The 12,555-nt window shown below is 42.6% G+C and overlaps 1 protein-coding gene across 11 annotated transcripts in view; it reads left to right on the top strand.

Moving 5' to 3' along the window:
• Positions 1-12,555, top strand: part of LOC108004322 (potassium voltage-gated channel protein Shal) — a 155,689-nt gene that overhangs the window by 1,803 nt on the left and 141,331 nt on the right. For 9 of the 11 annotated variants that reach the window (XR_009833454.1, XR_009833453.1, XR_009833452.1 and 6 more), the window contains exon 2: positions 3,281-9,698. Coding sequence is in view for 8 of the 11 variants with exons in the window: in XM_062087299.1 (XP_061943283.1) it covers positions 8,584-9,698 (1,115 nt within the window). In the remaining 3 variants the exon portion in view is untranslated. Of the gene's footprint in view, positions 1-3,280; positions 9,699-12,555 lie in introns of those variants that run through there. The other 2 variants (XM_062087296.1, XM_062087295.1) reach the window with 2 other exon arrangements.

Here is a 12,555-nt window from a genome sequence, read left to right as displayed (position 1 = left end):
TGTTGATTAAAAAGAATTATGTTTCAGTATTTCTTAGCATTTATTACGTTCTTTTTGTTTTTTGAATCTTGTAAAGTTTTTTTTTTTGAGAAAGATATTTCCAAGTTTTTTTTCATTGTTAATTTTCAATCTTATTGCCACAAATTGTATTGATTATTTTTTTCTATCTTTCTTCCTACGTTTTAAATGACATCCTCCGTAAATTCCGTGTATTTCAAGAGCATCAAGGTTTCACAAATTTAGGAAGACTAAATTTACGTTAGAAATTTGGATGCCCGTGCTCATTCATTGTATACAAATCCGTAAAATTTCATTTTGCCAGAATTGAAGAAACTTTTTTTTTTATAAGCTTTTGGCATGTAAAATATTGTGTTTCTGTTTTTCCTCGTTCATCGATTTCCTCAATTTCACTTTCCTTCTATTCGCTGACTCCTCGTGACTTTAGAATCTAGAATATTGAACGATTTTGCATACTAATCAATGATCGGTTTTGAGTTTTTCATTTTATTAATGTATTATAATTTCGTAGAGAGTTGCATATCTCTAAATATCATAACTTATGCATGTGTAATCATTTTGATAATGGATACGTATGTTTTTTATAAAATATTAAATAGAATGTGCATTCAAATTATCATTCAAATTATATAAAAATCTTTTTAGTTCTTACGAAGCATAAATATTTCAAAATCATGCCAACTAATATTTCTGTATCTCAAGAACAGAATTCGAAGCAGGAAATAGTAAGGAATGAGAGATAATCTTGCATGCACTTTCCGAAGAATTTGTTAGAGAGAATGGAACTGATCGAAAAGAGAATGTCCATCACTTGAAGGATCTATCGGGAATCTTTAAAAAACATGTAAAATTGATACAAAAGATATTCGTGTTGATTTAACTAATAACAATGCTGGTGAGAACGTGGAAAATGTTTAAAAATGTTTTAAAACATTTCAAATAATAAAGATCATTCTAATGAATAATTTCAATAGTACCCATTATTTATTCTTCTTCACCTCGTACGAATTTTTTTATGGGAGAAAAAAAAAAGAAAAAAAATAATAAGATTTAAAAAAATTAACTGATAGAAATGATAGAAATAAGTGGATGAAAGATCAATGAAAGAAAAAATCCAAACCACGAATATGAGAACAGAATTTCATACTCAAGTTATTTCATTTAATTTTTGTCTATGGATTATTTTCGTTTTAATGTTAAAGATGAATGGATTCAATGGAAGGGAAATACAAGTTAGACTTAGATCTTGGATTGTGAGTATATATTTCTTGATGTTATCAATTAATTTCTTACAAGAATTCGATTTAAAACGAAAAAGAAACGAAAACATACGAGGAATAACGAGAGGCATACTATATATAAACTAATAAACAAGTAAAAATTTTATATTTCGAGATTAGCCTGCTGCAAATTGTTCCGAGTTCTTATTAGGCAATATAATTCACTTGAACTGTATTCCGAGATTAAAAGCGAAGAATACTGGAATATTGTCAAGAAGTTTCACAAAGCGAGTTTAATGCTTTTGTTCGATATTTCTTTTTATTTCTTCTATTTCCTTTGTTTCATATTTTTTTTCCTTTTGTGTATTTTTTAGACGAACAGATACTGAAAATTGAAGATAATAGCAAATCCATCTCTTTTATGAAGAATAATCCATGCGATAAACCAAATCATTACCTCTCGACATTTCCAATCTTCTATCGGTAAGTCGACATTTTTTTTTTCTTTTTTTATTTCATCTTTCACGAAATATTCTTTCCATTTTCCCCATTATTGTTACCCATTGTTCAATATCATATGCAAATTTTATCCAAACGAATCCATTCTTTTATTACTTTTTAAACAAATTTTTTAAATAGATAAGTTCTTTTATGATCGATTAAAATGTTTAATATTGGAATATTCTTGAAATATTTCTGAATTCTTGATAAAAAAGACAATTTTCCTTGGTCGAGGCAATCTTCAGGATTAATTTCACGCTCTCGTGGAAGATAATTTTTAAGAGGAATCGTTCGATATAGGCATCCACAACCGATTTTATCTCGGCTCGTTCCTTTTCTTTTCTTATCTCTTCTTTCTTATCCGCAAAGAAAAGAATTTTAATCGTGAATGGTGATATAAAGATCGTTTTTTCCGAGATATTTATACAGAGAAAGGATAAGGACGCTAAAGCAGGATTGTGAAGTGTTCCTTAAAAACCGAGATAGAGGAACGAGAGCTTAAAACAAACTTGAATTAGCAATGGTCGACGATTCGGAATTTATTTCTTTTTTTTCTTCTATCCTTATTTCTTTTTTACCCTCTATTTTTCTCTTTTTTCTTTTTTACTATTTTTATTTATCTACTTTTTTTCTCGGCAAAATATTTACCTATATAAAATTATTTTTCTAGAATTCAATCTTCCGTTTTCTTCTAACGCTCAATATTTTTATTATATTTAACAAGAGCTGGTTGAAATCTGATTCATGAAATTCGAATCCAAAACTGCGAAGTTTCGAAACAGTTTATTTATTTACTTTTTTTTTTTAATTAATTGTTTTTTTTTGTAAATTGAATTTTAATAAATTTTAATTTCTGAAATTTTTCAAATTTCAAATTCGCAATCAATGGCAATAGTAATCAATAATTATTTTATTAGAAGGTGAGTTTCGAGATTTGAAGTTTCGAGGTAGAAATTTCAAGCTATTATTCGATTAAAAGCGATATATATAAGAATGAATTTTTAGATAAATTTAATTCATTTGTCGTTACATCTTATCGATTCCTACCGATCCTACATTGCCACGAGTGGATAAAGCACGATACGTTAGGCCGAGAAAGGGAATTGTTGTTTCTTTCAAGAGGAAACTTGAAATCCGATTAAAAGCTTCGGAGGAGTGGCAGGAATCGCCGGTGATGGCAAACTTTCAACGTACTCTCTGACAGCATTTGCTTGTCCGCCATCGATTCTTGATCTGAGAGGATGAACAGAAATTAAGAAGATGGAATTAGCTGAAATGGCAACAACGGCCGAAATTGTTTGCTTCGACCATTTTTGGTAGGTTGAAAACGGGCCAAGAGATCGACGTAAACGATAGACAAAACTTTATTTACTGGGACGAGGATCGCTCTTCGGATCTCGCCGATGAAACTTTCCGGATAAATCAAATGGATAATAAAAAAAAAATATACAGATTGTACATTTCCTTCTTCGATGCCCAAATTCAACTTTTTTCCTTCGTAATTGGAATTCGATCGATACATATTTCCTTTTTTTTTCTAGAGAAAGAGAAAGCACGATGAATTAAAATTTCTCAAGGATTTGACTTTTCACGCGGCCGGATGATGGAAAGAATTAAACGGAGATTAAGGGCATTGGAAGGGGGCAAAGGGAAGATAGCGCGGACTCAGGCCCACTTAAACGGACGTTACACCTTGCGCTGGAGGACATGCACTTGCGTTTTGAGGTTGCACTCTTTCGCACGTTCATTAGGGTCGTCAGTTTACCTGGCGGCGAAGCAACACACACAAGCGCGCGCGCGCTACATACACACACTGGCCCACTCGTTACGTCTTGGCCCCATCCGAAATAGTTTCAGGATATTCACGACAAACGTTGGGTCTCTTCCTCTCTCCCTTCCTTTTCGACAGCCAACCCTTTTTAGCGAGATCCACTTCTTTTTGAATTTTAAATTGATATCTTGTTTCCCAGTCGTTTTCCACCCGTACGATTACGTCCCGTTATTTGCGCTTTCTTGTTGAACTTGTTGTGACGCAAATTTATTAGTTACGATTTACCTTGTTAGTTAAGCGTTTATATTTCATTCACGGGGAAAGTTCGAAACAACAAATAATGCAATATAAAATGAATAGCGCGTATGAGAGAAAATAAGGTGGGTTTTGCCCGGGTAATTTTATACATAAATTAAGCATCGCACGATATAGAACAACGACGATGTCACGTTAAACACGACTTGTTGGAATAAATGAAAATTCAAAGAGCGTTATAAGAATTGCCAGGCTAATCGTCGCAAATATATCCCGTGTATTTACATATTCGGGTCAAGTTGGTTATCAGCTGTCTAGGCGGTATAATATACATTCAGAATATCGCTACGAATCAGAAAGGAAACGACGATAGGATACGAATCTCGTTCATTTTTCCACCCTGTCTGAATTAATGCAATAACAAACGTATAATAAATCATACAAGAACTGGAAATGCATGGATCAAACGATGCGAGTATATTTTCTTTCGATAAGAAAAATCTGGAAGAAAAACTAGGAATTTAGGAGATAAAAACTTTGGTGTGAAACGGAAGATTAGGAGTTGAGTATGGCAATAACAAGGTATAACAGAATAAAAAAGGAGGGTTTAAAAACAGCAGGGAAGGTGGAAAGAGGGAACTTTAGCAGAAATTGAGAAAAGCAACGACAAACGGGAAATGGGAGATATCAGGAAGAGAGCAAGAGGTTGATAACGTGGAATTCTGGACTCTTAAGGAGAACCGGAAGAGACGAAAGCACGAGGATGAGCATGAACGAGCAAGAGCTTGGAACAAGAAACGATGGTTGTGGAAAATAAAATGTTATTTAAGAAGAGAAGGGGTTAACGTGCAATTAGTTGGGGCGCGAAGATTTTATGCACGTGGTGCATTGGAGAAAAATGGAGTGGATTTAAATGTATAAATATAGACACGTAGCATAGTACGATTATATTATGGTTTAAATACACCGATCATATACGTCGACCATCACAAAAATAAAGAAATCCGAGAGAAAGAACTTGGACAAAACTTGAACGTGATAGAAGACGAATAAAAAAAAAAGACGATAGGAATAATAAAGTTTTCGAATTGGAGACAAATTAAAATCGAGGAATGATTAAATCGATATATAAATCGCGCGAATGAGTATAGAGCCCCGGTGTAGCCCCATAAACCTACATTTAAATTCAATAGCAGGGGAGAAACGACATATATTCCAGCGAGTGACGAGCACGCGAGGAGAGGCGAAGAAACGGAAACGGCGATGGAATCAAACGAATGAACGGATAACGAAGAGTTTGAGGAAAAAGAGAGGGGATGGGAAAGACAGGTAAAGGGGAAAATCGAGCGAAAGCGGGACCGATAGACGAGGAAGGTGTGCTTGCATCGAGGAATGGATGAAGCGAGACGGAGGATGGGAAACGTTGAGGTAGAGCGGGAGGAGGGGGGTTGAAGATGGCGTAAAGGTAGGGTGGAGGGAGGAATGACGTCATAGTTGAGGTTGCCCGGGCAACGGGGAAGCGGTTCGCGTCGGGACACCGTCGTGCGTCGCCACCGCCGCCGCGACGTAAAAATCAATTTGGACCTTGGCTAGGTGACCGTTCGCTCGGCGCTGCGTCGCGGCTGCTCCGGTGGCTCGAGGCTCGAGGCTCGAGAGCACCACGCTTCCCTTCCGGAGCTGCCGGTTACCTCGCCACCGAGCGAGCGAGGGAACGAACGAACGAACGAACGAGTGAGCGAGCTAGCTAGTTAGCTAGATAGATAGCTAGGCGACCGACCGACCAGTCGACCGACCGACCAACCGACCGACCGACCGACCGACCGACCGACCGCCTGACCGATACCGCACCGCGAGCAGCAGCTCAGTCGCGAGTCGTCAACCGAGCGGGTACGCCAGACGGTAGAGAACGCGTCTGCCAGGCGAGCGTGTCCGCTGACGCGCATCCTTCCATTCGTCGCACGCGGCCGATCAGCCGCACACACGACACACGCACACGCACACATACACGTATACATAACACGCATACACACACACATATTCTCTCTCTCCCTCTCTTTTCGATACTTTTCGATACGTTTTCCTACGCAACGAGGACAATGATCCACGAGGAGGAGGAGGAGGTTTCGTGCCACGCTGACGAGCATCGGTGAAGTCGTCGGTTGCCAACGTTTTTTTCTCTTTTTCTCCGCTCGGATCGTGCGAAAACGTGGTGGGCCGATCGAGTTTTTGTGCGCAGAAGGACGCGAGATGAAACGACGCGAGAGGACGACGCGTACCATAACAAGGGAGTTGGAGAAACTCTGCTGCGTGGAACGCTTGTAAACACACGGAGGAGAGAGAGAGAGAAGGTTCTCGGGGCCGGATTGTTCCGGTCGAACGAGGAGGAGGTCGCGGGAGCGCCGGCTTCCTGATCTTCCTCCCTTCATTCGTAAATTGTTCCCCAGAGGTGAGGTCGATCGGAGTGTATCGCGGAGAGGAGGCGAAGAGGGAAAAAAGCGGATCAAAGATTCGGGGAGAAGCGAGCGGCTTGCGAATTTTCTGAAGGATTAGTGGGCTGTTGGACGAGTCGAGGAGAGGGACAGCTCGCCCGAGCTTTCCCGGTTTTTTTGGATGGTGATCGAGTCGAGTCATGGGACATGAGGTTCGTGAAAAGATGGACGGATTGATCCGTCCGGTGGCGAACGGCGAGTAAAATGACGGCTGGTCGAATGTACGAACGTTAAATCGAAAGGCTGTGCTCTCTGTACGGAGTTGTGGTGTCACGAGGAAGGAGTCCACGGTGTGACGCATGCGACGTGCCGTCTATCGCGAGAGCTGTGCGTCGTGGAAAACATCTGCGCGACCGGTGAAGCTTTTAACTCGTGTGCCTCCCCGCTCCCTGACGTGTTACGTCGACGAACGGAATCAGCGTGGTCCTTGCGTGCTGTGTGATCCGCGACAGGCCTCGAGCGAGTAAAAAAAGCTTGCGCGTGCCAAGAACGATACAGGCTGAATCAGCAGCACGGCCACTCACTGCTCGTTGAACGTTTCGCGGACGATGCTCGCGAGCCACGTCGAAGAGGAAACCGCGAAAACATATTTCGACCTCTCGTTCCCTGGACGTCGAAGCGTCCTCGTGTCGAACGTTCATCGTTGAAAAAAAATTTCTCCTCTTAATCCTCTTAATCTTGAAACCGCTACGAAAGCGAAACTCTCGTTCTTGGCGAGAAGAGAGAAACCGGAGGAAAGACGAAAGTAGCAGCAGCAGCAGCACCACCACCAGCTTCGTTCTCAAGAAAAAAGAAGAAAACAACGATGAATCGACGGTGATTGATCAACGAAGACTAGGATACGACAAGGGCGATTCATCTTAGAAAATTGGATGGATCACGCGCTTCTCGCGACAGAAGGTGTCGCGAAAAAATAACCGTGAATAAATCGGAATATCATCGAGATTCGTCGACTCGCCGTGTGGTTCGAAACCATGAAAATGTTGCCGAGTACGTGGCCGTGTCTCGACACCCGGTATTACGAGTGAATGGAAGCGGAAAGGATCGGTCTTTTTCCATTATATTCCGCGTTCCTCGACGATGTAGCAGGATCGTATCTCGACGTATTCTCGAGGATACTTTGGCGTAGTAGCCCGGATACTTTCCGTAGTTGTTCGACCCGACACGAGCTGCGAGACTGGATAGAAGAAGAAAGAAGAGGGGACCAAGAACAGGTGGAAGATCTCGAATCTCTCTTGATCGTGGGAGGGAAGGTGGAAGAGAGACGATACTACGAAAAACGGTATCGATGATGGTGAAGGGCAAGTTGCCAGGAGGCGATTGGTGCTCGCGACCCTGCGTTGCTGCTAGCAGGGGCTGTTGCTGTTGCTAATATCGCGAGTCAAGTAAATGCAATAAGTAAACAATAAACAAAAGCGAAGGAATGCCGTGGTTGAACGATGACGGAGTTGGTGGCCGTGCACGATCTTAGGATCGCGGTGTCATTGCCGACGACGTGGTGGTCGTCGTCGGCGTCGTGCTCGTCGTGGTCGACGCGTAGCTGGTGGGAACGCTGCCGGCGTTGCACGACCAGCTAATAGAGACGGACAGATCGTTCGAATGGCGACAGGTCTCGGGCAAGAGCGGAGAGCGCTTCGAGATTGTCGAGGACATTTATAACGATCGAACGATCCGTGGAACGAAATCAGCACCGTCGAAATCTGTTCCGCTCGGGAACGAGCCGGCACACTTTTTTCCTCCGGGGGATTCCTCCAGGAGTTCGCTCGAGTTTTAGCCGGATTACTCGCGATTCAGAGGCGTCGAGCTAAACGCGGAGCTCGCGTGGGAGACGCCGGAGAGCAGGATCAAGAACAAAAGAAGAGGAGGGAGACGCGTGAATGCGATCGAGGTGTGTGCAAAGCGCAAAGGCGAAACCACCGAAAGGAGGATCACGACGTCGATACGAGAGTGATCGGAGAACGTGACCTCGTATGTTGGTCGAGGAGGGTAGGGAAAGGGAAAGCGTCGCGCGAACGCGACAAAATTAATTAGAGATTAATCGTTGGATCGGAACGAGGATGATAGGTGAACTGGGAGGCTGAAGAAGGAAAGACATTGAGGGAGGATACGGGGAGGAGAAGTAGTAATCGAAGTGAAGTAATAATAATAATAATAATATTAATAATATTAATAATAATAATAACAACAACAATAATAATAACAGTAATAATAATAAATAACAGTAATAATAATAACAATAATAATAATAAAAGAGAAGAGAGGAGGGGCGAAAGGAGAGAGGAAAGGTGGAAAAACTTAGGAAAGGAAGAAAGCTATTCCACCTTCGAGCATGGCCTCGGTGGCAGCATGGCTGCCGTTCGCTCGTGCGGCGGCGATTGGTTGGGTGCCGATCGCTACACATCCACTGCCACCGCCGCCGATCCCCAAGGATCGTCGCAAGGCCGACGACGAGAAATTATTGATAAACGTGAGCGGCCGTCGCTTCGAGACATGGCGGAACACCCTCGAGAAGTATCCGGACACTCTTCTCGGTTCGAACGAGCGCGAGTTCTTTTACGACGAGGAGAGCAAAGAGTACTTCTTCGACCGTGATCCAGACATATTCCGCCACATATTGAACTATTATAGAACCGGCAAGCTTCATTATCCGAAGCACGAATGCCTGACGAGCTACGACGAGGAGTTGGCGTTCTTTGGTATACTGCCGGACGTGATAGGCGATTGCTGTTACGAGGATTATCGGGACCGGAAACGCGAGAACGCGGAGCGTTTGATGGACGACAAGCTGAGCGAGAACGGGGATCAAACCCTTCAGCAGTTGCCGGACATCAGGCAAAAGATGTGGAGGGCATTCCAGAATCCACACATCTCGACGGCGGCTTTGGTATTTTATTATGTAACAGGATTCTTCATCGCCGTGAGCGTGCTGGCGAACGTGGTCGAGACCGTGCCGTGCGGTAATCGTCCGGGACGCGCCGGTACGCTTTCATGCGGCGAGCGTTACAAGATCGTGTTCTTCTGCCTGGACACCGCGTGCGTCATGATATTCACCGCGGAATATCTGTTGAGGCTGTTCGCGGCCCCGAGCCGGTGTAAGTTCGCGCGATCCGTCATGTCCATCATAGACGTGGTCGCAATCCTCCCGTACTACATCGGCCTCGGTATCACCGACAACGACGACGTATCCGGTGCTTTCGTTACGTTGCGCGTCTTCCGTGTGTTCCGGATCTTCAAGTTCTCGAGGCACTCGCAGGGGCTCAGGATCCTCGGTTACACGTTGAAATCGTGCGCCTCGGAGCTCGGCTTCCTCGTCTTCTCCCTCGCCATGGCGATCATCATATTCGCAACCGTCATGTTCTACGCGGAGAAGAACGTCGATGGAACGAACTTCACCTCGATACCTGCCGCGTTCTGGTACACGATCGTCACGATGACCACATTAGGGTGAGTTCGCTCGTCCCATTTTCTTAATTAATTAATTTCTTCGTAATTTCCCCCCACTTAACCGAATTAACGGCTCAACTCAATTTGTTCGCCGCGTTAACATGCCTGCTGGTTAACATTTTCACCTCACGTGACTGGTGAAAATTAACGTTGGTGAAAAATAACGTTATTAAGATCGGGTTTAGATATCGTCCTCTTCTCGTTTTCTTTACGGTTTTTTTACGTTTCGAAACAACTCTCTTCTTTATTTTCCTCCTTTTAAATTTTTACTCCTTTCTTCCCTTCCCTTTTCTTTTTTTTGTAATAAAAAGGTTTTCTTCCTTATTATCGAATTTCAGCATTATCGGAAATACAAAAAGGTGTGTCTCGAGATGGTCGAGGCGTAGCTTCTAGATGTGTGTCGAATGAAACAGAAGTAACGGGTGCATCTGTGAAAGTAATTGGCTCCGTGTAAACCGCCCCAAGCTGGAACAAGCAGCAGTCTCCAGCAGTGATATTTTTAAACAGAGGTCGTTGTCGACCTTTTTACCTCGAAGGGCCTCTGCTTTCTCTAAATATCCGCAGCGAAGTAGAAGCACCAACCCTCCCCCTCCAAAAAGCCTCGCTCGACAATTTCTTCTGCATCACTCCTATCCTTCTCCACTCCTGTCCCCCCGTTCCCCCTTTCTTTTTTTATGAATTAAAGTGACCGATCCTTTTCACCCTTTTCTCAAACAACAAGAAGAGACCGCGAAATCGAGGCGTCTCTCTCTCTCGTGTTTGCCTTTAATTTCTCAAAAATGCAAGCCTCCTCGGGAAACAAGTTCGGGATTCCAAGTATCGCGGATTAAATTCCCCTTCAAATTTTCTTCAATCTTCTCCACGGAGGATAAATACGTTTCTCATTACGTCTTAATTAGGATTTCTCTTAACGCGGATGGATTTTGCGGGGAAATATTTATAACAAAGGGGTAAGATAAGATAATATTAACGTATAATATAAGAGCATTTTAAATAATTCTCCTCACTAGCCCCGTTTCCGATTCTTCTAAATTTTCTTACTCCTTCTTAATCTTAAATCTTGACATCGTTTTCGGGAAAAAAATCTATACCGTTTCGAAAATATTAATTATCCCCGGGTGGATAAAATTCGATTCGTCGAATTTTATTATCTCTTAGTAGAGGTATTTGGATTAATAAAAAGGAATATGGAGTGGAAGAGCAATGGAAGAATTCGATCTGTCCGCTTCTCGAAAAAGATTTTTCGAGCTCCCTCTTCTCCCTCTCTCTTTCTCTCTGTCTGTCTGTCCGTCTGTCTGTCTATCTGTCTTCCTCTATTTTCTGCTCGCAAAGCGAAATCTGTGTCGAATGGTATTTTCATTTCGTTTTCGGACGCGGACAGCTGACAATCAGCGTAATCTTAGTTACGCAGCCGGTGGTCCGATGAGTTGTTAGGTGGTCGTTGAATGTCGTCGAATGCGCCGCGTTGAACGCGCGTGAAACACCTCTCTGAGCTGTGGCCCCACGACTTTGATCCATCCGAAATTTAGTAGATGCGAAAAAGGGTCGATGAATCGGAGTGCGCTCTTTCGTAACTCTCTCCCTCTTCTCTCTTTCTCTCTCTCTCTCTCTATCTCTCTGTCTGTCCGTGGAACAGGGATCACTCGAGGGCAACGGCTATTCAGCCGCTTTAAAAGAGTTAACAAGAGGCGTTCCCTCTGATGATGACGCGATGATGACGATCAGCACGTGCGAGCCATCCTTGAGGATGACTTTTTAAAATTTTCAAGAAGAAACGAAGCGAAGATTTTTGGAGTATTTTCGATTTTCAATCGCGCGAAATGGTGAATTCATCTCGGTGAAATTGAAAGGAAAGGCTCGATTGATTGACCGATTTTTCCCACGGTGTGAACGCATGGGGATAGAATGAGCTTCGTTAAAGAATAATTATTATTTTACGCGGTACTCGAACGTTCATACGTACGCGATTTTCCCGATGAAATTATAATAGGGCGGTATTCCCGCATTTTCCTCGTTAATTATCGCGATTTAAATCACTCCTTCTGTCTTTTTTCTCCCGCGTCCTCCTCCATTTCTCCCGTTCGTATTTTCATTCGTGGCTTTTGATTTATAATTTTAATCGCCCCCCGTTAAATATATTCGCACGTTCAAATGTGATCGCCTTTACCGATACGAAATTGATCGAACCACGGGGACGTGGACCCCTTCCTTTACTCTCCAACTTGTACTCGTACGTACGTTCATCGAGACGGCTTTCACGTCGTTTCGAAACATTTTCGTTTACATTTTTATTATCTCGAATTAAATCGTCACTCTTCCTCTTGCGAGGGATTTTTTTCACACGCAAAATATTGGACCGAACGTCGGGCTATTTCGAACGTAGAATGTATCGAACGGATGTAAGCTCTTATCCCCGATTCCTTTTTCTCGAATTCGTGTGAAGGTATTCGATGCTCGCTTTCGAATTCGAAAAAAAGCTGCATCGCCGTTTGTTACACTCCGTACACACCCTTTCCACGTATTTTTCGATAAAACACGGAAAGAGCGAGCGTATACGCCGTTGATAAAAATTACTGGGGCATCGTGAGAGGAGGGGAAAAAATATATATATATGGCCCTATTGTTACTGTAAATATTTTTCGGTTTAAATAAACCGAAACCCCGTCTTGGGACGAGGACGTCACCACGGGAAAATAGTAGGAACGATAAACGAAACGTGGTATTATTGAAAGTTGTTGTACACGTTGCAATTGAAAAAAAAAGATGGGGCTTAAATTTATGAATTTAAATTTTCGATTCGAACATTTGAATTCAATTATTCGATTTATGAATGAAAAATATAAATTCGAGTGAAAGG

Source organism: Apis cerana, linkage group LG1 (genome assembly GCF_029169275.1).
Source record: "Apis cerana isolate GH-2021 linkage group LG1, AcerK_1.0, whole genome shotgun sequence".
Classification (NCBI taxonomy): domain Eukaryota; kingdom Metazoa; phylum Arthropoda; class Insecta; order Hymenoptera; family Apidae; genus Apis; species Apis cerana.
The sequence above is the reverse complement of the archived record's forward strand: the minus strand, read 5'-3'. Positions and strand labels throughout refer to the sequence as shown.